Source organism: Lissotriton vulgaris, chromosome 4_1 (assembly GCF_964263255.1).
Source record: "Lissotriton vulgaris chromosome 4_1, aLisVul1.2, whole genome shotgun sequence".
NCBI classification, from domain to species: domain Eukaryota; kingdom Metazoa; phylum Chordata; class Amphibia; order Caudata; family Salamandridae; genus Lissotriton; species Lissotriton vulgaris.
Window position 1 is genome coordinate 162,812,080 of NC_141691.1, and position 26,733 is coordinate 162,838,812.

Sequence of the window (26,733 nt, forward strand, 5' to 3'; positions counted from 1 at the left end):
ATGTAATACAGATCAGGCTCTACATTCCAGAAACATACAAACCACAACAATCTGCCTTTCTCCTTCCCTGTCACGCGAAAATATATTTAGGCAGAGGAAAAGGCAGAGGCCATGCAGGAGGACATACACACCCTTCCCCTGTAGCTCAATGGAAATACGCAGAATCTCCTCTACTATTGCTTTCAAACGGGAAGTCAAAAGATTCTTAATAAACAAATTCCTACCTTAATTGGGCTAGGTTCACCTGCTCAAGGTCCTTGATCCTACAACCATTGGACCATCATTGGATGCTGCTCTTTATCTCAGTGTGCCCCCCGTTTTGTCCGCTATGTACCTGCTTATTGTATTACTCTCCTTTGAACCATTTGTCTAGTAATTATGTGGTTATTCTTGCTTTTATTCCTACTTAATGCCGTTATTGTATGCATTACCCTCCTTCCATCCTTTTTGTAAAGTGCTCTGATATGCTTTGGGATCTTGTTCGCGCTATTTAAAACTTTATAAATAAATGTCACTAGAGCTCCAGAAGGAGGGAGGGGTGAATGATGCTCAGGGTCCGGGGTCTTCCAGGCTTGCCTGAACTACAAAAAGCAGTTCAGCCTAGCGGGTGAGAACCAGGGGCGTAACAGGCCCCACCAGCCCATGCGGTGCGGGGGCCTGAAGCTCCAGGGGGCCCCCTCGGCATTGCACTCTGTCCGGAGAGCTCCTAATTAAGACCGGAGGGGGCCCCTCTACATACCTTGCAGGGAGGCCCCCTCAATTTTTGTTACGCCAGTGGTGAGAACCAGGGGCTGACTTCAGCCCCCTTTCACTGCTCTTGCTGTGAATGTTCAACAGCTACCAGCTGTGGCCCTACACGCCTTGTTAGCTGTAGAACATTCATAGCAAGAGCTATGGAAAAAAAGGCTTTAAAGCCCAAGGGGGTTTAAACCCCCTCGGGCTCCGAGAGGCCTTTGAGTTTTATAATTGGAGCATTCTGCCCTCATGGGGCGGAATGTTCTATTACCTTTATAGCCAGCCATAATTGGGTTATACCAACCAATGATGGCCCTCTCCCTTGTTAAAGCCCCTCACTTTTTATTTAAAAACCATCACTTAACCGCATCGCTGCTGCGGTGATTTTTGCGCTGTGCGGCTGTTTTCCTTTTCCTGCGATACATGACGAGCTCAGCTCGTCATCAGCACACGCCACCCGTGGTTGATGACGAGCTGAGCTCGTCATCAGCATCGAAAGGGTTAATAAATACTTCTTGCTTAAGAGAATTTGATTTCCTAAGGAGATATGCTTCCACGTGTTAAAGAAATATGCTTTTTAGGTCGCGGCCTAGCGTACACTGCACAGCAGTGTCGCGCAGCCGAGATTTTATGTTTACAAGTATGGGGGCTTGAACCCGCCTCTCTTCTCTATTGGCTGGCTTCCTAAACAGAGGCCAGCCATTGGAGGAGAGGGGCATCACTCAGTTAAAGCCCAGTCTTTTTCGGATTCGGGGCGTGTTTTTTGCAGTTGGGTGCGTGCGGGTGTGGGGGCAGTGATAATGTGTGCACAAAGGTGGTGGTTTAAAATAGGTCAGGGACAGTCCTGTACAATAATTTTAATGTTCACGGTAGTACCTGCCTAATAAAAAATAAAGTGATGTCCTATTGGAATATAATGTTCCCAGTGGACAATCTCTAGTGCGAGGTCGACCTGTTTCGTGCCTGGGCGTTCCTAGAGGAATCAGGTGTCACTTCTTCAGGACCTTTTTTAAACCACCACCTTTGTGGGCACACATTATCACTGCCCCCACACCCTCACACACCCAACGGCTTCTTAAAAAGATCTCCGATAAAGAGCCCCAGAAACGGTGAGCCTGTCTAGCATTGCAGTGCTGGCCCGATGAGGAGCAAGGCCCAATGATGAAGCATAACACCTTCTGGATGTGAGGGCAACATGACAAAAGATTTCTTTCCCATCCCCTTCCCTCTTCTAGGAGGAACTGCACTATCCTTGCTTTATATGCTCTCGTGGAGCCATGTGTGCAGGACCTGCTTAAAGAATAGGCTCCCGGTCCCAACCCCTTTTCTTTCATAGTTTTTTGCTCCCCATGCCATTCCAGTTTGAACCCAACCATATGCAAATCAGACTTAATATTGTGCCCAATGGGAACAGTCCAGAATGATGATTTAACCCAGATCTCTTGAGTGGGGGTGAATGTTTTATTTGTTCTGCATTCCATCCATCAATTGTGTGTCTTATGCCTTTTCATTATGGCCTATTCCAAGAGTGCAGCTACTCTCTTGGCATTATCCCTTTTACATATGCCGTTAATTCCCTTTTGCTGTGAAATAGCTCACCAACCCCCATCGGACAGCTTCATAGAATTTCCCATGAACTGTAGCGCTTGCACCGGATCACATGTATAGATCTCGTTCTTGACAGTGTCAACTCATTTTCTTTTTTTTTTTTAAAAACCTTCAACCTAGTTCGAAGCCCCTGACCTCTTTTCTCACACAACAGTTGCTGCGTAAAATATCTTATTTCCTGTTGGCCTATCATGTCAATTTGAGTAACTTGCATCTTTCGCCAGTCATGATCAACTAAAACAAAAAACAATCTGAAACCCTTCCTTCACGCATCCATGTAAAAGAAGCAACTGCCAGGTGACTTGAGCAGTAGCCCTCTAAGCCAAAAAAGGTCTTTAACCATCTTTAACATCAGGTTGTTCCACAACACCTCTAGGACACATTCCACCAACACTGTTGAAGCACTGAACTTTACCATTGCTCTATTTGTGATTCAGTGCTGTCCTAATGTCTAATCCCAGAAATTAATTGGAATTGCTATAGACTGTAGATGTTAGTTCCTATGGGTTGGAGGTAGTTTTAAAATGATTGGATGTAAAAAGAGTTAACGGGGGTTTTTATTGACAGCATTACGAGCAGTGGAGCATAAGTATTCAGTCATCGAGAAACAGTTACTGGAATGTGTGGAGTGTTGAGCAGTGGTGTAGCATTGGCCCCTGCAGTGCAGTACGCTGGCCTGAGAGCTCCTGATGAAGTTGTGGGGGGGCTGGGCGCTTGCCATGTACGTTGAAGGAAGGCCGCCTTTAGTTACGCCACTGGTGTTAAGAAATTAGTCCTCCTTATTGGGAAGACTTTTTATTAGGCCTGATGGCAAATTATGTTCCGCTTGCGGAATTTGGGTAAAATATTCCACATTTCGCGGCTTCGCAGATTTTTTTGTTCGTGCTTTGAAAATGCGTGTTTGCAAGATATTCTAACCCCCCCCCCCCCCCCCCCCCCCCCGAGCATGCAAACAGTGTTCGCGAACAGTAAAAAAGGATTGCGAACGGGCGGAACAAGCAATTCCACGTGTTCGCGGGAATCTGCACATGCTCGCAGAGATTGCTTACCATTTCGCGGAGCTTTGCATAGCGCGACTATGCAAATTCCGACCACCCCTTCTTTTTATGTTAAACAGACCATCCGCCTTTAATTGATATTTTGAGAAGATCTAAAATTAAGAATTTCACAGCACGATTAGCGGTTATTGGACAAACTGGTGTAATTTCATTTACTTTTCTTTGGCTTCTTTTATCCACTGAGAGCTCTATTACACTTAATGGATTATTTTTGGTCAATTAAATCATGCTAAGATCCCTACTTTCTTTACCTTGTACACTTGCCCATTTTACTTATACCGTTCTATTTATTAAACATGTATACGTCCGTGCTTGTAAGGTTTTTCCTATACTCAGGTTATTAAAGCTTTGTATTGCCCCTTTTTGTATTGGCATTTTGCAGCCTAATCAGCTAGAGGCAATTACTGGTGTGCTCTACTGCGGTCATAAGGTAAGGCAAGTGTTCCAAGTGAAACTGCCATGTTCTGTTGTAGCATTTGTATTTTTCTCAAAACCATTTTATTGATTTTAGGGTGACAGGGCATGGAATTTAAAGAACATTTTTGGGTACATCAGGTCAGATTGTCAACATTCGCAGGTTACAATGCATAGAGTAAACATTTACAATAACAATCCCTTTAGGATAAGCCACTCATCATATACTAAGTCCCAGGAAAAAACACAGCAAACATGTAACTGCTCTGTGTGGGTCCGTCTTATGTTTAGAATAGGGATGAAGAGGCCCCACTGCCCAGGGTATTCTTGGAGGGGAGGGGATGGGATATCAGCAGGGTAAGGGGCAAAGTGGACAGAAGCATCAGGATGGCTGTAGTGTGTACTGGATCGCCTATGTATGTTCAGAGTAGGTGGTCATCATTGCTAACCAGTAATTTATGGGTGTGAACTGGGTTATCTTGAAGGTCAGTTATTGCGACACGTCTCAGTCCACGTTATCTGTTGCAGCATTTGTAGCCGTAACATGAAAAGGTAAATTTGCACACTGTTGGCGTTTAAAATGCGCTTTATCAGTAGTAGTTTGGTATAATAAAAGCTTTGTGACCCACTGTTTGTCAGTGACTGTTTAACTATTTTGTTAGTAATACTGTGCGGGGCCTTGAAATATTAGCAATCTTATTTACACAGGCCTCTGTAAGGAAATTACTGAAGTACTACAAATATCTAAATGCATGGAGTTATTATAAAGTTTAGAGGATCATGTGGATTGATTGCATCATTTAAACAGCAACCCGATATCTTTAAAAATGAACACAGTGATATGGATCTTCAAATATCTGTTTTCTTCCCTCCAATTAGTGCCCTTAAAGACAGCCGTTTCCCCCCAATGACGAGGGATGAGCTGCCACGGCTTTTTTGCTCCGTGTCTCTGCTAACAAACTTTGAAGATGTGTGTGATTACCTGGACTGGGAGGTAAGAGCTTAAGGTTCAGTGATCGGAAACCACATTAAATGTCAATGTTAATGCAAATATAGTAATGTTTTAATAATCACTTTATTAAGGTTGCTGTTTTTTTTTTTTTAAGGGCCATTAAGTAGACATTGAAAATTGATTGGGGTAAGAGCTGGATGCTGGTAGACTAAACCGGTTTTAGGGAGACTTGCTTCCACACTGCCTAAAACTTTAACAAATGTCATGGGTAAAGTGGCCTCACAGGTCACACCCTACACAGCAAACCTGCAAGTCAAGACCCACTCACATGCATTTTTCTCAAAATATGGGACTTGCTGAGTAGCGATGCACCTCACATCCCCTTTATCACAGAGACCTGGCTCAACCTCTCATCGGCTCCCAACTTTCCACGGCAATCCCAGTAGGCAATCAAATGCACAACATCCACAGAGGACGCTACCTCATTCATGGAAAACCTGCACTTCAAGCTGCAAATCTCAGAAAAGTTCACCCTGAACAGAGCTCTCACCTACTGGCCACCTAGACCACGAGCCAACTTTACCAACCTTTTCAGCAACTTCGTTGCTCCACTCACCATAAGCTCCAGAGCCTACTTTCTTCCTGGTGACCTCAACTTTCACATGGTAGAGACACAACACTCCTCGAAAGCTTGAGCAACATTGGGCTCACCCTGCTTGTCCCAGAACCAACAAACACTGCAGGACACAATAGACCCCATCTTCACAACAAGGGACAGCATCAAATACAACTCCACCACACTGCTCATATGGACCGACCGACCACTCCATCATCCACTGCAAAATCAACACACCTCGTCAACACCATTACCCGCTTCAGCTTTCCAAACCGCAGCTGGGGTAAAATCACAGAAGCAGACTTGCTCAGGGCCCTTGGCGCAATCAACCTAGCCCCACAGACAACCTAAACAAGGACGTCAACTTCAACAAACAGATCAAAAGCTGCGCAGATTTCCACTCATCAAATCCCAACAAACATAGTAGAGCATACAATCAGGCCAGCTGGTACACAGGGGACAACTGACACACCAAACACTGAAAAAAGCTAGAAAGGAAATGTAGATCCAAGCACTGTTCCACTGACAGAACTACCTACAAGGCTGCACTTAGACGCGATCACCAGCAAATAAGACACCAAGGAAAAAGCTCTAGTTGACCACATTGAAGGAAGCTTCAACAGCTGCAAGGAGATCTTCTCGTTTGTTAAGGAGCCACTGTCAGAAACTTCTGCCTCCCAGCAACTCTGCGGGAACCTATCCAACTTCCACAGCAAAACTGCAAATATCTGTATTAACTTTGCACACCAATCCAACCTGAGAGAACTCTTTGCTAACCAACTCACCTTCAGCCATGACTTGGCTGCCATCTGACCGAATGGACAACCTTCACAAGAAATTACACCGCGACAGTTAGGCAGATCTACTCTGGCCCCTACTGAAACCGGTCTCCACCGCATCTACAACCTGGGAACATCACCAATCCGCACCACCCTTACCCACGTCAACACCTCAATCACGTCTGCACTTTCCAAAATGGATGGAATTTGACAGCATAAACACCCTCATCAAGAAGCCCATAGCCAACCTGAATCAACTGAGCAACTTCAGACCCATCTCTCTGCTTTCCTATCCAATCAAAGTGATTAGGACCATCACCAGACCACTCACAACCGACCTCCTAACTTCACCATCATCTAGACAACACCATCAGAATCACTGAACCAGCCTCCCTCAACACATCAGAGCCTCCTCCCTTCTTGAATTCCACAAGAAACTGAAAACCTGGCACTTCTCATAAGCACCTTAGGGGCCACATACCTACACACCTTCCCTAATGCCTGGATACCCTCTCAGGTGATTAGTGCGCTATACAAATGAATAAAACATGTTCGACTAGGTATTTATCTGAAGTGTTTTTCTTAACAACATGCATTTTGTGTTGGTTGCTTTGTAAGGGGTGGTACTTAAATGTTACCTGTTATACATGTTAATGTTTTCTGAAGCACATATACCTGTATGCTTTCTGAGGGTTCAAAAAACAATTCTTTAGAGAATTGATCACTAGTATGAATAGCGCAATGTCTTGAAATTATACCTTAATTTCAATATGTTTGGTTTCTCAGAAAAAATGCTCCCCCTAGTGCACTTCTTCATTAAAGTTGATGCTTTCAAAGTGGCTATAAAGCTTAGATGACAAGATGGTAACATTGAAAAGATAGCTGATTTCCAACCGCAGTTCCTCTTGATGCAGAAACAAAGATTATATTTAATTCATATGAAGCAGAAAACCATTACACCGCCGCTGTAGACTGTGCAACAATCCTTGAGGTTCATACTAGCTCTTAACATGTGATTTTTATCGGCTACAATTTGTGGATGAATTACCCAATAATGGCAAACTGCATTGCAAGATTCAAAAGAACCTATTCGTAATGGAAATGTCGTGCTGGAAGGTGAAGGAATGAAAATTTTAGTACAAGGTTCAAATTTGGTGATAAGATTGAAAACTTTATTCATCTGATAAGTGAAAGTCCGCTCAGCTGCTATTTTCACCAAGGTTTTGCCCCATTGCATCTGGAAGCTGACAAGTTTTCTGGGCCAAGAGTTCAAAGGCCAAAGAGAAATTCTATTGTATGGGAGGAAAGGTTCAGTTTAAAAGTAGTTTAATTTCTGTAGTCTTGTCATATGCAAGAATCTATTGTACAGTGAGAGCTAAAAAAAGCTGATAACCAAACTGGTGCATGCGTTTACCAAAATTGACTATTATCTGCGTAAATAATCTATTAACTTGTTGCTGCAGATACACAAGCCTTGCCTATTCCTGCCATCTAATGTCTGCCAATGTTGTTTGAAAGGGGTTTTCTTCGATGATGTTTCGAGTCACAAGATCTTGGGACTCCTCTCCTAGCCCCCAATGCACCAGGACAAACACTCCACCTCATATCTGCTATATTTTCTATCTGGTTCGGCGTTCCAGGTAAAGCTCCGGGACAGACAGCATCTCTGGACTGGGACCTTTGTGGGGAGGGGGTCAGTTCTTGAATTCTACTTTATCTAGTCATATTGAGAATGATTGTAAGGGGCTAGGGTATTATGGAGAAGATAGCCTTCAAATTCTAGCCGTTCAATTCCAGATTTCTGTGGTCCTGTTAGCATTAGGTTGGTAACGTGTTTGCCTCCCGAGCATGAGGTGTTGATGCATGCAAGGCTGTCATGCGCAAGAAGACCATCTGTTGATTGCCTCTGGGCACATTTCAAGATGCAATATCGACTCAACCAAGACCCCAGACCTGTTCGGACCCAAAGAGATCGGCACTGAGGGAGAAGAGCCCAGAAGAATAGTAAAGAGTTTGTCATTTAACACTTCAGTGTTAAAGGACAAGTCCGGACTGCTCCTATAGATGAATGAATCTGATATGATGCAAATCACCAGGACAACCCGGTTGGCCGGGTCCTCCAAGATGGTTCTTATGTGCGATAACGAGGGAAGGGTTCTTTCTAGCATCAAATACACGATTAGTTAATGAATCTGATATGATACAAATGACCAGGGCAACCCGGCTGGGTCCTCCAAGATGGTCCTTATGTGCGATAACGAGGGAAGTGTTCTTTCTAGAATCAAATACACGATTACTTCAAAAATAACTGATCAGGGCAGAGCAGACACTCTGATCAGAAAAGCGATTCAAGATGGAACCGGGTTCCCAGGATCATTCATCTATAGGAGCAGTCCTGACTTGGTGTTAGCTTTATTTTCTTCAAATGGATGGTTGTTGGTCCATATATCCAAGGTCATCTACGCTGTTATAAGTAATTGAGTTACCTTGGCCCCAAACATTGTCTTTGGTTCCAATTGGTTCCAATTGCAAACCTATTCTAGGTTGCTGTGGCTGTCCTGAAGGAGTTTATGCACCGAAACGCGTGTAGACAAAATATTACCTTGTCCAAAGATCTAGCCACAATTCGTCAACTAGCAACAATGAATTTATTTTTCTGTTTGTAGGTTATATGTTTGTTATTTGTGTATCGTATTTTATATATTTGTTAATATGGTGTTAAATGTAACATGTCGTAAAATTTTGGATCATATTATTTTTATCATGAATTTATAAGAATAAAATGTATATTTTAATCTAAATGGTTAGTACACTGAGTCACTTCATTTATCAATGAATTGCAATAGTCTTGTTTGACGAGTTAATGGCCGAGGTTTTTACTGTCTCCAGTTGTCATTTTCCTGCCCTAGGATCTATTGTGTCTTGCAGGGGGGTCCTTTTTCTTTCAATGACTGCAGTCCACTACATCCTGAAGCGGAGGGTGACGCGCACATTAGAACTGTCTGCTTTAACAGTGTTTGGCAGGGTTAGTGCTGTCAGCGCTAACCCAAAGTGTTTGGCATTGGGCAATTCATAAGTCGGCACCCTGTAGAGCATCTGCATTGGGTGATCAGCTTTACAGCCCTGTTGAGAAAGTTGCAGCAACAAGCCCACAAAAGGGAGATGAATCCCCAAGTGATATGAAGCTAATTCCACCTATGAGCACTGCCACAGTCAATATGTTGGCAAAATGCTGGAATATCGCCTCTAAATGACCTGATCATAGTACCGGGGTATGGATGAACCGATAAGGAATACTTGCCTGCACCTTTCCTCCTGGGACTCTTGTAAAGAAAATTACCTTTATCCAGATTCTGGTGTACCAACTCGGCCAAGACAGCCTTGGTACTCTGTTGTAAATGTCGACACATCTCCACAAAAATAAGTTTGCTGACCATATCTGCTGACTTCAGATCAGGACAATCTCAGACACCTGAAACTAACAATCTGGCAATTGGGAAGGGGCTAGGGGGGTAATGTTGCCTTAAATTCAGAGTGTATGCAGGTCCTGTATGAAGTTTGTAAGTCCACTACATGTATTTGCTTTGCAGCAAAGTGGAAGCGATTTTTCCATTGCTGTTTCAGTAAACAAAAAGGTGCCCTTAAAGCTTCTGTCAATTACTTTTTTATCAAATTTGACTTCTTCTAAAGGCAATAGCTAGATTGGCATGCCCAACTTCTGGAAATTACAGAGATTGTGTATAGGTGCCACACCTGCAAAATAATGTTACTTTCCAGAGGATAGGTATTTTATTCTTATTGAATTCAGGCACTGTCTGAAACCCCAAAATGTTCCTTTCAATAAAGACATTGTCACTTATTTATTCCCACCTTATTACACTGATGAAGACATTGTATTTCGACTTGTGAAATCGTACTGACCTAGGCTATCCATTGGGGCCCCTTACAAAGTAAAGTGGCTTTTTGCAGTAATGAGCAGAGATGCAGCAGTGCTGCACCTTCAGTTGCCCATGGTAGAAACCAAGACTAACTTGAGATGGATTTTCCCGGCTGCAGAGCTCTTGCTTCCCTTTAATGAGGCTCTAATAGCAGCTGTGCCAGCGACCTACTGTAAGCAGTACTTTACTGAGTGAGTTGCACTATAGGTAGGTGTTACAGGCCTACTTGTGAGGATGTGCGACCCAGCACCAGAATCCTGATAGTTCTCTGGTTCAGGCTTTCACTTGCAAGGTGAACCTTAATGTGCTCCACACACTGCCCCGCTGTACCGAGAATTTGTTTGTCCATGAAGGCCTTTATCCGTTCTTCAAGGTGAATACCAGTCCAGGTTCTGATGAACAACAGAACTCGCATGTTGTACTTAAAGAAGGATGGTGACATGGGGAATGAATTGCTGTGCCAGGAAGTTCTGCGACTGTGTAGGAGCCTTGCTCTCCAAGGGAACTCCTCAATGCCACTATTTTACAGGGAACTGTAAATGCCAGAGTGGCCGAGCTTAGAAGATGCCATCTGGTGGACCATAAATGACAGCTGCTGTTAGAAGTGGTATAATTAGTTTGAGGCATGTGAGCTGTAGATCACATGCTTTGCATACTCCTGCCATCTAGTGTTTGGGCCGGATGTTTGCAAATTGTTGTTCTTCGTGGAAGTCTTTCCAGTCACGAGGTAGTGCTCATGAGCATCGACTCCATTGTTGGTTTTTTCCGCCATCGGGTTCGGATGTGAATTGCTGCGCTCCGGTTTGACAGTTTCTCTGGTTTCCTTTGATGCGCAAGACACTCCCCCTCGACTGTTTTTGTTTTCGATTGCACAATCGCATTCTACACGTATCGTATTTACTGGAAAAACCCTCTTTCGGTAGCTGGTGGAAGGCAGTCTGGCCTACCCACGCCAGCCCGCCTGGCAGTAGATGGTACGGACTCCAATTAAATTCTGCCCTCCGTGCCATGCGAAGTTTCCGTGCACCAACTCACACGAACTGTGCAACCTGTGCTTGTCTCCGGAGCACGGCGAACAGGGCCGACACTCATGTAAGTCTTTCAGATTGAAGAAAACGCTTTGCGACCGTCATTTCGGACCTCTTAGGGGAAGATTCGGAACAAGAGGCCGGAGATGACATGGGAGCCGAGGAGGAACAAGACCCGATCTCCATCTCAGACTATGGCTCCGAGGGGGACGAAGACATCCCGCAAGGGCACCGTACTGTGAATACACACCTCCCTCTGGCTCGGCACAGAAACCTACCGAAAAGCCTTCTGGCTCTGAACAGAGCAGTTTGAAAACTAGCACTGAGCCGAAACCTTCGGTATTGAAGTCAAAGAAGGGCCCCCACCCCCTTCGATGCCCAAATCGCTTTTGAAACCGAGATCCGCGGCATCCAAAATGCCGGCACCGAAACAAACGGAGGTGCTGAATCCATCCAAAGAGCAACATTTCGATGCTCCGCCCTCAAAACCAAATCCGAAACAGCCAGAGCTATACATTCACCCAACAACTGGACATAATACCACAAAGATGACAAACGCAAACCTGAGACAGAAGCGGTCTACCACATTTCTTTAAATAAACAGAAAAATGTCGGCGCTAATCCTTCTCCTCCTCTTCCTCTTCCATCACCCCCTTCTCAGTTTCAACCATTACTAATTTCATCTGAGCAATCACCACCACATACACCTGAAGACCAAGTTGATGGGGCTGGGGACAATGAACCAATACCCTCAGACACCTGGACAGATTACAACACCAATTCCCCCACAAGGAATGATCCTGATCTGTACCCTACCAAGCCCTCTCCACCGGACGACCTTTTAGGATACATAGAACTGTTGAGTATAGCTGCCATGGGGTTCAGCTGCATAAGGAATCCCTGTTAGAGGATTTCCTTTTCGAGACTCTTAGTAGTACACAAAAGTCCCTGCACATATTCCCTATGCCCAAGGATCTGATCAGACACTTGGACGATATATTTTTAATGATCTCGTCGGGGCACGTTTTCTCACCCCCTAAGGTAGACAATAAATATGAGCCGGCACCATCAGAACCAGCATACATAAGGGGGAAGTTACCATTGGATTCCTTGGTAGTTTCCAACACACTCAAAAGGGCCAGTTCACAAACAGGAGATGCTCCACCCCCTGAAAAAGAATCTAAGCTGCTAGATGCTTTGGAGAAAAGAGTAGCCTCCCAGGCTGCAAATTTTTGGCGCATCTCCAATACACAAGCGCTGTTAACTAGGTACGACAGGGCGCATTGGGATGAAATGGAGGAGTTGCTCCAATTTCTACCTGATGAGCGCAAGACCTAGTGCTGGAGGAACAACTCATTTCCAATAATTCTATCAGGTGCTCCCTAGATGCTGCAGACACTGCAGCCAGAGCTGTCAACACCAGCGTTCTTTTAAGAAGCCATGCCTGGTTACATATTTCAGGATTCAAACCAGAGGTTCAAACTTCTATCCTGATCACACCATTTGACATGAAACACCTCTTTAGCTCTGTGGTAGATTCCTCAGTAGAAAAAATGGGGGACACAGAAGTGGCCAAATCTATGTGAGCCCTCCAATTGACCCCAGGACTTGTTTCCTTTCAGCGCTCCTTCTACAGTGGAGGGTCCAAAAATACCTCCTCAGATACTGCCACCACCACCACCTACAAAGGCAACAATCAACCCTCTGCCTGTAAGGGTTACTTCAGAGGGGGTTACAGAGGCAACAAAGGCAGCGGTAGAGGTTCCAATACACGTGCCGCCCCCTCCAACACCAAACAGTGATTTGCCTACGCTCCTGCCCCGACCATTTAACACCTGTCGGAGGGGGAGTAGTGAGGGGGGGCTGGGTGCGTCTTTCACATTTCTTACCTGTCTGGCAAACCATAACTTCAGACAAATGGGTACTGGAAATTCTGTTCTGGTTGTTGCCTGGAGTTCACCAACAATCTTCCAAACATTACTCCGCTTTCACACAAACTGTCACCGGATAACTTACACCTCCTGAAATAAGATTCCGGCTCTCCTTTTAAAAGGGGCTATAGCACCTGTACCACTACAATACCACAGGTCGGGCATACACTCCTTTTACCTTCTCATACCCAAAAAGTATGGTTCTCTTAGACCAATCTTAGACCTCAGAAATACATCTTTACCTACAGTCAAACCATTTTCACATGGTAACACTGGCTCATCAAAGCAGTACACCTCCAAAGTGCCGCTAACAAACTCCCAGGACACTACAGTTACTGCACCAACTGGGGTTCACGTCAATGTGTTGAAATTGCATCTCCTATCTTCCAACACTCAAAATTACCTAGCCGCCACTTTAGATACTCAAAAGGCTCTGGCCTTTCCCAATGCAGACAGAATTTGCAACATTCAGGTGCTAGTTCTCCAGTTTTAGTCCAATCACTCGCTTCCAGCTTGAGTGTTTATACAACTACTGGGAATGATGGCATCTTGCATCATGATAGTTCCCCATGCCAGGCTTCACATGCGTCGCCTACAAGAATACTTAGCGAGTCAGTGGAACCAATCGCAGGATCTGTTAACCGATCTAGTGTTGGTAAGCGGCCGTACTCGTTGCTCTCTGCAGTGGTGGACCACACAACATTTATCAAAAGGACAGCCCTTCATTGACCCAGTTCCACAGACAATGCTAACAGTGGACATGTCCCTCACTGGCTGGGGGGGGGGGGGCTCATCTTCAGCACCCCACAGTGCAAGGCCTGTGGAGTCAACAGAAAAAATCTCTACATAAACCATCTAGAGCTGCTAGCAGTCTTTCTAGTGCTTAAAGCATTTCAGACTCACCTGGTCGGCAAAGCGGTCTTAGTTTGTACCAACAACATGACAGCTATGTACTGGGGGGGTACACACTCCAACAGTCACACTTGGCCCAAGACATTTGGAGGTGGGCCATTCACCACAAAATCTATCTCCTAGTGGTACATCTCTCAGGAGTGAACAATCAGATTGCTGATCTCAGCAGATCGAGTCAGCAAATACATGAATGGGAACTTCACCCTCAAGTTCTACTCCCATACTTTCAAAGTTGGGGAGTTCCTCAAATAGATCTTTTTGCCACACACCAAAACGCAAAATGCCTAAACTTCTCACCAGGTACCTACACCCGCTCTCCAAAGGCACTGCACTATGGATAAACTGGTCAGGGATATTTGCCTACGCTTTCCCCCTCTCCCACTCATTCCATTAGTTTGGAAACTCAGACAAACATCCTTCACACGGATCCTAGTATCTCCCACATGGGCCTGTCAACCGTGGTATACAATCCTGTTGGAGCGGTCACTAGCTCCACATCAAAAGCTGCACCTCACATCCAGTCCCCTCACACACAGCCATGGAAAAATCGTACCCTCAGATCTGTAAACAACTGAACATCGCGCCAGACTGTATGAACATCATCACAGAGGCCAGATGGCCTACTACAAGAGCCTGTTATGCAGCCAAATGGAAACGTTTTGTTATCTATTGCAATAACCATGTTCACCCTCTTGATGCTTCAATACAAAATATTATTTGTTCCCTGTTACACTTGCAGCAGTCAGGATTAGCTTACACTTCTATTTGACTATATCTAGCAGCAATAGCTGCGTATCTACAAAATAAGTAACATTTATCACTTTTCAGAGTGCCAGTAATCCAAGCTTTCATAGAAGGACTCGAGAGTTATACCACCATGACTTCCACCTGCATCTGTGTGGAATATTATCTTAGTTCTCACTAGATTAATGGGCCCACCTTTTGAACCTATGCATAGATATGAGCAACAGTTTCTCTCCTGGAAAACTGCTTGCTCATTGCAATCACTTTACTGAGGAGAGTTGGTGAACTACAGGCAATAACTATAGAAGAACCCTTTTTCCAACTTCACAGAGAGTGGTCCTTCGTTTAAACCCCACATTTCTACCGAAGGTGGTATCTGCCTTTCACATCAGTCAGTTGAGTTACCAGTATTCTTTTCTCAACCTGATTCTTTGGCAGAACGAGCTCTACACACCTTGGATGCCTTTTATATTGCATTGTAAGAACAAAATCATTTCGGAAGACTAAACTTTTTGTCACTTTTGCACCACCACACAAGGGCAATCCCATATCCACGTCTGGTATTGCCAGATAGATTGTTAAATGCATTCAAACTTGTTATGCAAAAGTAAAGACAACTTTAACAATACCCCCTCGAGCGCATTCCAGTCGCAAAATAGGGGCTACCATGGCTTTCTTAAACATCCCCATAGTTCACATTTATAAAGTTGCAACATGGTCTACACTGCACACATTCACCAAACACTACTGTGTAGATGTGTTAGCGAGTCAACAAGGTGGTGTGGGCCAGGCAGTACTTAACCCCTTCGCTGCGGGGTGTTTCTCCCCGCTGTGCAGGGCAAAGGTGGTCCGCGCGCGGAGCCTGCTGTGCTCATGACGAGCTCAGCTCCTCGTGAGGCACAGTGCAGCTGCACTCATGACGAGCTCAGCTCGCCACGGCCACACCTGTTTTCGAACGTTCAGCACAGCGGTGAAATTATCCCCGCGTGCGAACGTTCCAACAGCCGTGACGAGCTCAGCTAGTCATGAGTGCAGCTGCACTGTGCCTCATGACGAGCTGAGCTCATGAGCATAGAAGAGCTTAAAACACTTTCAAATAACTAACAGTTACAGGTTAGCCGCTGCTTTGGGAGCATACTGCTGTATAATCTATGCATAGCATGTGATCTACAGCTCACATGCCTCAAACGGATAATGTTACTTACCCAGTAAGCATCTGTTCTTGGTATTTAGAGCTATGGATTCACATGCTCCCACCCGCCTCCTCGGGTACCTGTTTCAGTTCTCTTATTCTATATACATACACATGAACATCTCTACTCTTTACCCATTCCATTCTCACCCTCTGCGGGAAAACAATCTAACAATGGAGTCTATGCCCATGCGCACAATCACCGGAAGGAGTCACCAACCTCGTGACTGGAAAGACTTTGAAGAAAAACAACTTACAAACATTCGGACCCAACACTAGATGGCAGGATTATGCAAAGCATATGAATCTACAGCTCTACATGAACAGATGCTTATTGGGTAAGTAACATTATCCTTTTGCCCAGTGTTGTTTAATCTATCACTGTGAATGTGTTGTATTTTCTGACATTAAGCTGGAGTTCTTAAGGTTAGGCGAGACCGAGTTAAATTCATCTTGATAGCCCCAGGAAGGAGTGGTGCCTCAACTTGCTGAGCCAGAGTTTCTGGCCCCTATTCTTTATCCTTCACTGTCTGTCTCAGTAGCTGAGCCAGGTTCTGCATCTGAATCTTCACAACCTACCCTTTCATGCAAGGATGCTGAGTGCCAGCTACTGAGCTGATTTAATCTACCCACTGAGGTGCTGGAATGTTATCCTGGAAGTTCATTACATGTCTACAAAGACAGTTTATTGTGGTTATTGGGCAACGTTTGTGACCTGTGCAAGGATTGTGAAGCTGAGGCTCTTTAGGCCAAGCAGTTAGATATTCCGAAGTTGTCACTATCTCCCCAGACACATTGGTGCTTTAGACTCTTATCTAAAGTGTGATCACATTTTCATATGGGACAGTTACTCACTGCCATCTTCTCTCCATGCCTCCCTTTGAGGAGAGGTTTCAATAGTTGAATCCAGACTCTAGCCTTATTTTCTGCAGAGATTGGGCACTAGGCGGCTGGCAAACGTTTTGTTGGATTTGCAGGTGCTAAAAAAGGAGGCGCGATTGAGGAATGAACCTTGTCCTTAGAAATTATCTGTGCATAAAAATGCGAAGCCCTGGCCTGGAAAGAACCTGCTATAGGCATTCAGGCTCACTCATTGGCATGAATGTACTCCTTGAAATATTACTGTGTCAACACGCAGGACTTTGGAGTCCACTTTTCCAGATCGTTCCTAAATGACTTGAGGTGTAAGTCAACTTCTCGTTTTAGGAGGTACTGCTTTGGTATCTATTCAAAAGGTGAGCAATCTACAGTTAAGTATTGAATAGTTATACTCTAAATACTAACCAGACAGAATCTTTTCCTTAAATGTGCTTTGTACACCTGATATGCACCCCAATAACGATAGAATATGGCAAAAGGACACACTTAAATATCTTGGTATCCTATTCTCTCATACCTTTAAACAGTCAATTACATTGAATATATTCTTAACCATATTAATGACAAAATTCATAAATGGTCTGCTTTACACTTATCTTGGTGGAGGAAAATTGACGTTAAAATGGTTGGTTATTGCTCCAAAAATATTTCATCGGTACTCAACTTCCTGTATAAGCTATAAAAAACCAAATTGAAAATTTCAAAATGTAACTGTGGTTTTGGTTTACCAGATTTTTTTTAAACCATCATAAAGCCTTTATTTTAAAACAAAGAACCTTTTGGTTCACTTATACTGAGTTTAATAATACACCTTCATGGCTTCTCATTGATTTCAGTTTGTTGTCTACGTTAATTACCATGTCCTCTTCTAACTCTTTGATACGAAGATCTGAAATAAAATCTACAACAGTTATATTGCAGGACTTAAATTCTCTTTCATACACCTATTTCTCATACCTAAAATATATCCATATGGTATAGTCCTAATTTTAATCAAAATATACAATTCTGTCTACCTTGGACAAAAGCAGGTATTTATTTAAAAGATATATATTGTAATACTTTTTTATCTTTTGAAGAACTGCAACAAAATGTATCTGAACTGCAACAAAAATGTATCTCACTTCCATCCGATATTTCTGAATACAAATATTGTAATTCTATTCTTGTTTCATTTCTCCGCAATTTTTCAATAGAAAATATGTGGATTTAGAGAAGTGTATTCAAACAATGGCTACTTCCTCACATGTCATTGCATTATAAAAAAAAATAATTTTGTCAAAAATAACCCTGATTTTATTCATTTCTTTTTGGAATAATGAACACAATCCATCTTTTTCTCAAGACTTATGGAGGAAAATATAGTTAAATAGTCTGGATGGTTACGAGTGTCCTTATATCAAACTAATTCTTTCATACTATTTAATTGTTTATTCGCTAAAAATGTATAATGCAAAACTATTACATTCGCCTAATTGTTGGCAGTGTAAATTGGCTCCAGGTTCGTTAAAACAATGCAATACGGTCTTCAAATTTTGGAATGAGGTTTGGATTGTTAGCATAAAAAAAATTTGTTTTTCGGATAAACTCCTATAACATGCTGATTTGGAAATAGATTTTACTTTCAATAAAACAGTCAGTTTCTAACAAGCTCTTTGACTTACTATCCGCTGCTCTAAAATCAATTACTACCAATTGGAAAAACGCTTTATTATTGTCACTTCATATGTGGTGGTCATGGATAATTTTTATCAGAAAAGGAGCTGATTTGAATATTTTTGGTGTTCACAAAACATCTACTTACCAGTTATTTTGAAAACCAATTGACAATTATATAACGTTATAGCATTAATTTTTTATAATGTATAATAAGTAAAAATTGTTAGATTTAATGTAACTGTTATATTCTTGCTGAACTAGTTGATATACCCCCCTTTATTTTTAATTTTAGTTTCTATTACATTGTAGTTATTATTGTATAGGTTCCATGCATTATATGTATGAAATACTGTTAATTTCTATGTACCCTTTGTTTTTCGTCGTTTGGTCTGTTTTATCATAAATTCAATAAAATATTGAGTATTGAATAGAAGACCAAGTTACTTGCATCCGGTAATGCTGTTTTTGGTGGATAATCTAACTGCAGATTCCTCACTATTTTTCCTCCTTCCCTTTCTGTATACTTGATGGGTCTAAAATGGTCCAAAGTTGGACTTTGCAGTCTGTCATAGAAGAGGGCAATCCACTGAAAGGCAAGCCAGATTCTAGCCAGATGTTTGACTCTGGCTTGGGGCAAGGTAGTCTTGGGCTCTCAATACCAAAACAAACCACACTTTTTTGTTGCTTCTGCCTGTTACCCCCTCGTTTTAAAGTTGTGCACATAGAATAAAGACAGAACAGTAACAACTTAAAATTGGCAAGGGAATCAGATACCCATCTAGTAGTGGCTGAACTGCAGAACGTGAAACTAAAAAACCTGTGATTAATCCTGGTTGCTCTGCTGGCAAATATGTTTAAACCTCTTGTTAGATTTAATGGACTGTTACTCCATCTAGAAGAATCTGGGCCACATTAGTGTATAAATCATAACTTAGTTGCCAATTCACTAATGACAAGCGGTATTGGGAGCAGGAATGTTTCTAAGTTAATGTTTAAAAGCGATCACCCCGCTTCCCCCTCAAAAAAACACCCTTTCAATGTGGTTATATAATCTGATCAAGTATAAAGAAACACTACAGCTTGTAAAATTCACTTTTTTAATTTTGACGATCCTTTATCAGATTTTTACCTGATGTATATTGCATGATTTACATCCCAAATATTTTCAAGGCACTGCTGGTGCACGGGATCTTTGAGCATATAAACATAAGTGGGACTCTGAGAAACTCGTTCTGGTGAAATATCCAACCAGGGAAAATACAAACAAGTCAAAGGATCTTTATTCGGATATGTAAGAACATCCATAAAAGTACAAAGTCATCACAACAATCCTCATAATAAGCAATTAAAACAGTCTAAAACAATTTAAAAATACACAATCGATCTGTGTGATGGTTGCCTGACAATTTATATTTAGGAGGGAACCATCTAATTATATCATTAAAAGTACATCACTTTATAATCTGGGCTGACACTCAATAAATGTAAACATTGTATAGACTAATTGGCTATATGCCAAACATTAAAAACGATATGCAAAATGTCAACAGTGTACAATGGGGGCTACTATAAAGTGCAAGTGTGCAATAAATAAATATACAATCTCTTGTACAAAACCGCAATAATATTCTAGTGGTTCAATTTATCAGGGCATATTCATAGTTGCTCGGGAACGTATCGCTGATTGGAGGAAGCAGCTTACTCTGAAAATTACTTCATCTCAGCTCAACATTAATAATTCTTTAAATGCTAGATTAAAATCCACCACAGCATGCTCTTTAAAGTAGGGAATTAAATAAAGTTTTGTGTGTATATAGCATAAAAACCACAGAAAAACAAAGTGTAACAAAGTTTGTTTACACCCTAGGTTACAGGGACATTGCAAAACCTCCAAATTTTTATTGAAGCCCAGTGGAAATGATAAGGAATATTTAATGCTTCCATCCCTGAGACGAAAGAGCAAACGTCTGTTCCACCACCCCAAATTTTTTCTAAGGTATCCCTGCGGCATGTTAGGCCTGCCACCATGTGCCAGGAGGGGGATATCTTATGATGGCAGGTTTGTGTTGCTCAGATGTTTCTCTTTCTGCTATATATTGTACAATGCCCCTCTTACTAGCTTATTTTGTTTGTTCAGTGGCTCGGTGGGAGGAGAATAGGTGCACCATGCCCACACTTGCTAAGCTTCTTTTTACTGCCCCCAACCAAGGTATGAGATTAGCCCTGTCACACTTTAGGCAGTCCATAAGAATTTCTTGGGTTAAAGAAGCAGCAGGGTTCCGCCATATTTTTAACCAAAATAGTGCTAGTCTTGACCTGATGAAGTCCTCCACATAGAAGAGATTCAGCTCCCTATGGCAAACATAAGTGGGTGCTGAGATAGACGCCCCCAGAACCTTTCTACAGAATCTGTTCTCTTCGATCTGTATACTAGCGCGGTTAGTGTACCCCCACACCTCTGCACCATAGGTTGCCGTAGGTAGGCATTGGGTTCTGTAGATTTGTAATAACGGGATTACTATCTCAGCACGTTCAGGTTGTCGAAGGCTAATTATAGAGTTTATTGCCTTACCCAGTTTATTCCTCCCATGGGCCACATGGGGCTGCCAGTAACGTGTTAAGAGACCATCAAGCCTAGGTAAGGAAAAGTGCTAGTGCTTTTTAGTGCATTGCTCCAACATAATATACTGGAAGTTATATTTTTTTGGGCCTACACAACGTACGATTTATTAAAATTATACATGGCGGATGTTGGCCTATGTACTGAGACTATGCCCGTTATTAAAGTGCGTAGTGCTTTAGGAGTGCGGCCCATAAGGACTGCATCATCCGCGTATAAAAGACAGGGGAGTAAAGTGCCATTAATACTGGGGACATCGCTTGTTTGTTTGGACAGTGAATTGCTTAGTTCATTTATATACAGAATAAAAAGCAAGGGGGCCAAGACGCAACCTTGTCTGACCCCCCTGCCTATTGAAATGTCCTCTGAAACCTCCCCTTCATTGTTTATTCTAACGCGGGCTTTCAAGTCACTGTGCAAATGGGTCAAAAAATATACAAGTGCTTTGTCTAACCCATAGTTTAAAAGAACAACCAATAGTTGAGAGCGGTTAACAAAATCAAAAGCTGAACTTAAATCCATAAATCCTAAATACAAAGGGACTTTTTTAGCTATGATGTATTTGCCCATTATTAGGTTTAAATTTAGACATTGCTCCACGGTCCCCACGTTACTTCTAAAACCCAGCTGACACGGGTGTAAAATCTTACATTCGTACCCCCATGTCCTGATTTTATTAAAAATGACTACCTAGAATCTTCAGGGTGTTAATCAATTAAAGATATGGGGCGGTAACAACTAGGATTGAGTCTGTCACCCTTCTTAAAGATGGGGACGATAATACTGTTGGACCAGGTCTCCGGGGCAGGGGTATGGGACAAATAGTTAAAAATATTACACAATGGAGGTGACAAATTCAGGCTCTGATTTAATTTGATCGATTGATAATCCATCAGGACCAGGTGCTTTGTTGCCTGCGCTTTGATTTATTGCGTCTTCCACCTCAGTTATCGTGAAATTAAGTGCCATAACTGGGTAGGTGGTGTCAGCTGATGAGCTAGATGCAGCAAAGATATTGGTAAAATGATCTTCCCACATTTTGCCTGGTATATTACAGTTAATAGGGGTAATGTTTGATCCTATAGACCTCAGATTTCACCTCGCCCCAAAACCCGGAAACATCTTTGAGAGCGGCTGTGCGAGCAAGGGATTCCCACTGTTCTTTTAATAATTCAGCCCGAGTTTTAGTGGCACGTTTATAGTGTGCCCTTAATTGTCTTGCCAAGTGCTGGTCTCATGGTTCTACTAAAAGAGCCTCCCGTAGTTCCCAGTTTGCTTTGGAACCGGAGCCGTCGAACCACCTGGGATCTTTGTTCAGACGTGTGATTGGTTTAGAGATCTCCTTTTTAAAAGCCGCACATAGCCGTTCAAAGGCTGCAATGATATCAGGGCCTTGGTATTTGGTGGATAAACAGATATCAATCAATTGGGGGTATTTATTAATAATGCAGGATAAAAGCCCCTTGTTATCTATCCCCTTCCAAATTACTCTGAGTTTGTCAGTTGATACTGTCAAATTAGTTGCCCCTATTTCCTGTCGCTTATCCAATTTTTTAATAGAATTAAAAAAAATTGGATTGTGGTCACTATATACGGTGCTAGGGATGTCCGCATTTATTAAACAGTCCACAAGTAGAGAGGAAATAAATACATAGTCGATTGTGGAGGAATGGCTGCGCCCTATGTATGTAGCCAGGTAGCCTTCGCCCGTGGTGCGACTGGCTATCTCCATGACATTGACTAAGTCACGGGTGGCTATGTGATTAAGTAGTTCCTCCCCTCTTTTGCAAGGTAGCACCCGACAGAGGGACGGTGGAATTGTTGTTACCCTTATAAATGTGAGCATTAAAGTCTCCTCCCAGGATAATCCCATCAAATTTACCGTAAGTATGTCCATCCACAATTTTGTCAATAAAATCAAATAACCTTATAAAATTATTATTGGGTTGAGATGAAAAATCATTATTATAAAAGTTGATTAAACATAGCTTTATCCTACTGGAATTTATTAAAGCCTGAAAATTCTCATCATTGGTTGCCAGAGTTTTGGTTTTTCCACCTGACGTGATCTTTACCCATAATGATAAGCCACCACCAGGTCGTCCCACCGCCGGACATGGTACAATATGGTTATGACAAGTATAGCCTTCAAGGAGCAGGCCACTAGTGCACCATGTTTCCTGGAACATTAAAATATCGAAATTATTAATGCATTCGATGGATTCCATTTTTGCCTTAAGACCAGCAATGTTCTTGCTTAATACGGTTAACCTATCGGTAGGACTAGTGACTGGGGTAACAAGATCAGTTGTATTTAATTTCCCTGGCGATATAACCTCCGTACAAGGCTTGGAAACAGAGATGATGGTACTTAATTTGTTGTCATACAGGGAGGCATTATCGTTGGTCATTGGCCTTTCTGTAGCATCAGGGGAGTTCCTTGATGGTCAACCCTGGCTCTCCAGGTCAAATAGAGCACTAAATCTGTTAAATAATGGATAGGTTGGTGTAACCGGGTTGAATGGTCTCTGTGGAGGTCTAAAAAAAATAACCCAGAGGTAGAGAGGTCACAGCGGTTAAAGGACTGAAGTGGGTGTTGCTGTTTAATAGATATTTTACGGTTAAGGGATGCCTGAAATTTATGACAATACAATCTCCGTTGATGTTTTTGGGCGAGGGGCCAACTCAATCTACCCGTCGTACTGTCAAGATTTCGCTAGAAATCTGCATCCCAACACCTTTGTACCTAGACAGCCAATCAATAGACTTATTTTTTAACTGAACCCAAGACACTCTTTGGTCCTCTTTCAAGGGGGGGCTCCTGCTAGAATTAAAACATAGGGGCAGGCTTCAGGAGGCAAGTGAAGGACTGGGCCTGTTTTATTGGCCGTGTAACATTGGTTACCCCGTTGGAGACATTTTCTGGTTTCCCCGGTTTCCCAGAAGCAGACCCCATTGGGGCTCCCACCACCCCCTCGGTGGAACAGGGCTGCCTAACTGGTGCACGCAACATGGTCTGAGATGGTTTATTCACAGTGGTATCCCGTGATGGCAGAAGCTGATTTCTCCCTGTGTCACTGTCCCTGGTTACACTCTTAGTACTCAATGTACCACAGGTTGGCCTTTCCCCCATAATGCCCCTATTGACAATCTCCGTATCTTTCAGGAATCGATCTCCCCTTAACTTGTCGATACTAATAGTACCTTTTCTTTTTGCATCTTCCTTTTTCACCAGGCTTTCTAATCTGTCCAGTCTTTTAAAAATCATATTAAACTGTTTATTCATTTGACTTTTCATTTGTGTAAAAATTGAATCTACTATGGTTTCAATAAAGTTCCCATTTAGTTTGTCCTGTGGAGCACTTCCCATAGTTGGCTCAGTCTCAGTCTGTGTGCAGTCGGAGTTTTGCTCACAACTTGAAGGGGCAATAGCAATATTAGTGTCTACTAAGGGTGTGATCTCTCTTTCAGGACCCCTACTGGATGTGGTTTTCCCATGAGACCACATACTCTGTGGGGTCGGTTGCCCTTTGTTGCGTGGTGATTGTTTTCTCTTGTTTGGTGTTGGTTTAGTAGGACCTCTCTTCCTTTTCTCTCAGAGTGTCTCATCACTAGGAGCCGAGGAGGGAATGAGTGAGGTCCGTGGGATCTTGCTGTGAGTCAGTGATGGTAATAACGTTATTATCCGCTGTTAAAACAGGGGGTGAAATTGCCGGCACGACTGTTCTGTTGATTGTAACCACTGGGGAAAGTGGCAAAATATTAGTCGTACAAGCTGGCTGGGATTCTGGGGGTTCTAAGTATGATCTTGACAGTCCTATAGACATTCTTCTTTCAGTGTTAGCTATCTCAGTGGTAACTAAATTAAAAGCGTTTTCCTGCATGCTTTCAATTGAGGCAGGTATAGCAGAGGGAACCTTGGTGAACTGGATTGTGATACTATTATTGTGTTTTCCCATGTTAGTACTTGTTAGCTCACCTTTGTAGCAGCTTAGGGGGGTGGCCCGCCTGATCACTGTCGACCCCTGACGGCCACAGACTGCCCGCCCTCTGCCCGGGCTCAGCTTGGCGGCGCCCACGTCCCGGGACGCAGAGGTAGTCTCTCTTCTCTTGTACCGCCTCCGGGCGGGATGCTCGTCGGGACCGGAAGTTGAAGTTGGCCGGTGTGCAGCCTGGGAGCTGTAGTCTTCCCCCAACTGCGGCCGCGAGGTGGATGGAAGCGGCGGCAGGGGAGACACACAGCGTTGGCCCCCCCCAGGTGCGGCAAGAATGTCAGGAGCCCAGCAGGTAGGGTGGCGGGACAATCAACTCTGTGGAAAAATGCCCCCGGTAATAGAGTTCCTCCTAATATTGCTCAAGGTTCCTCCTTTGGATAATGAGACAAGCGCCAGCCTCGTGCCTCTGCTAGCGTCCGGCAATATCCGAACAAACAAAACATAAGAGGATATCCCCAAGGGATAGCAAAAATTGGGCAGCAGCTCCAAGAATAAGTAAGGATCACCCACATATCAGTTCACATTTTATTTATTTATCATTATTAGTTTTTTCTAAGAAACAGTAGAACAAGCTGTTTTTTAAAAAGTGAACATACATCCTACATACAAAAATATGTAGACTACATCAATACTCGTAAGACAGAAAAACAACCCACAAGAATAATATACAAGAGAAGTACATACTATATGGACATCCAACTAATTGGCAAGCAAATCAAACACTTACATCATTGACATAATCATGTACAGCTACAGAAAAACATAACACAATGCAAAACAATACACAATAGAAGAACAAAACGTACATCACAAATATGACCTATAAAATATGGGTGAAAAGGGCTGACGTGCGTTTCAGAAAGTACCAATGCTTCAATATTCCTTCTTTAGGGCGCAACCTTCATAGTTTTTATTTTCAAAGTGGCCAGAAGGTAGCCATCAGCCAAAGTAATACATAATATAGTGTGTAAGCAGGGCTGAATGAACTGTCTGTGGGGAGAAAATTAAGAAAATATTTACAAGGATAAGAACAAAGGCTAAAAATAGTTCCATTGAGCAAGTGATTCAGTACCACAGAGGTGTACGTGAAGTTAAAAAGGCTGATTCACAGCAGCCATGTGAAGAATTATTACAGAGCACCAAGGGGGATATCCTGGAAAATCAACCTTGTGGCCCAAAAGTGTGGGGAGAACACAAAGTAAGATATAGACAAAATATACTAAACACAAACGTCAACAGTCAATATGGGATAGCTATGAAGAAATAGAAGTCCGATCTGCAATTAACTAGACTTTAGAGGTTTGGAGTTCTAAAACAGACAAATGGAATAAGGTACCATACTGCCAGTAAAGGTGGGAACAAACTGATATCACAAGAGGAAAAAAAAGTTAAACACCTACATTGATTAAAAGTCCACGGAGCCTAAGTGGGACGGCAAATAATGCAAATATCGAGGACCAAAGATGGAGTGTACAGGCATAGAGAAATAATCTGTACACAAAAGACAAAAGGTAGAGCCAAAAGATCATAAACATATCTACACTCTTTTGTTACTAATAGGATAGAGCGGAGAAAAGAAAAGTGAGACAACACTCGCAGTTTAAGGCAATCAATCCTGTCACCTAAGTATGTTCAGCGAGGCAATAAATCCTGTTGCTTAGATGTATAAAGCG

At 42.8% G+C, this 26,733-nt stretch overlaps 1 protein-coding gene across 1 annotated transcript in view; it reads left to right on the plus strand.

Moving 5' to 3' along the window:
• AMMECR1 (AMMECR nuclear protein 1) overlaps positions 1-26,733 on the plus strand; it is a 534,200-nt gene that overhangs the window by 366,920 nt on the left and 140,547 nt on the right. The window contains exon 3 of the mRNA XM_086918441.1: positions 4,695-4,809. Coding sequence (XP_086774567.1) covers positions 4,695-4,809 — 115 coding nt within the window. The remainder of the gene's footprint in view (positions 1-4,694; positions 4,810-26,733) is intronic.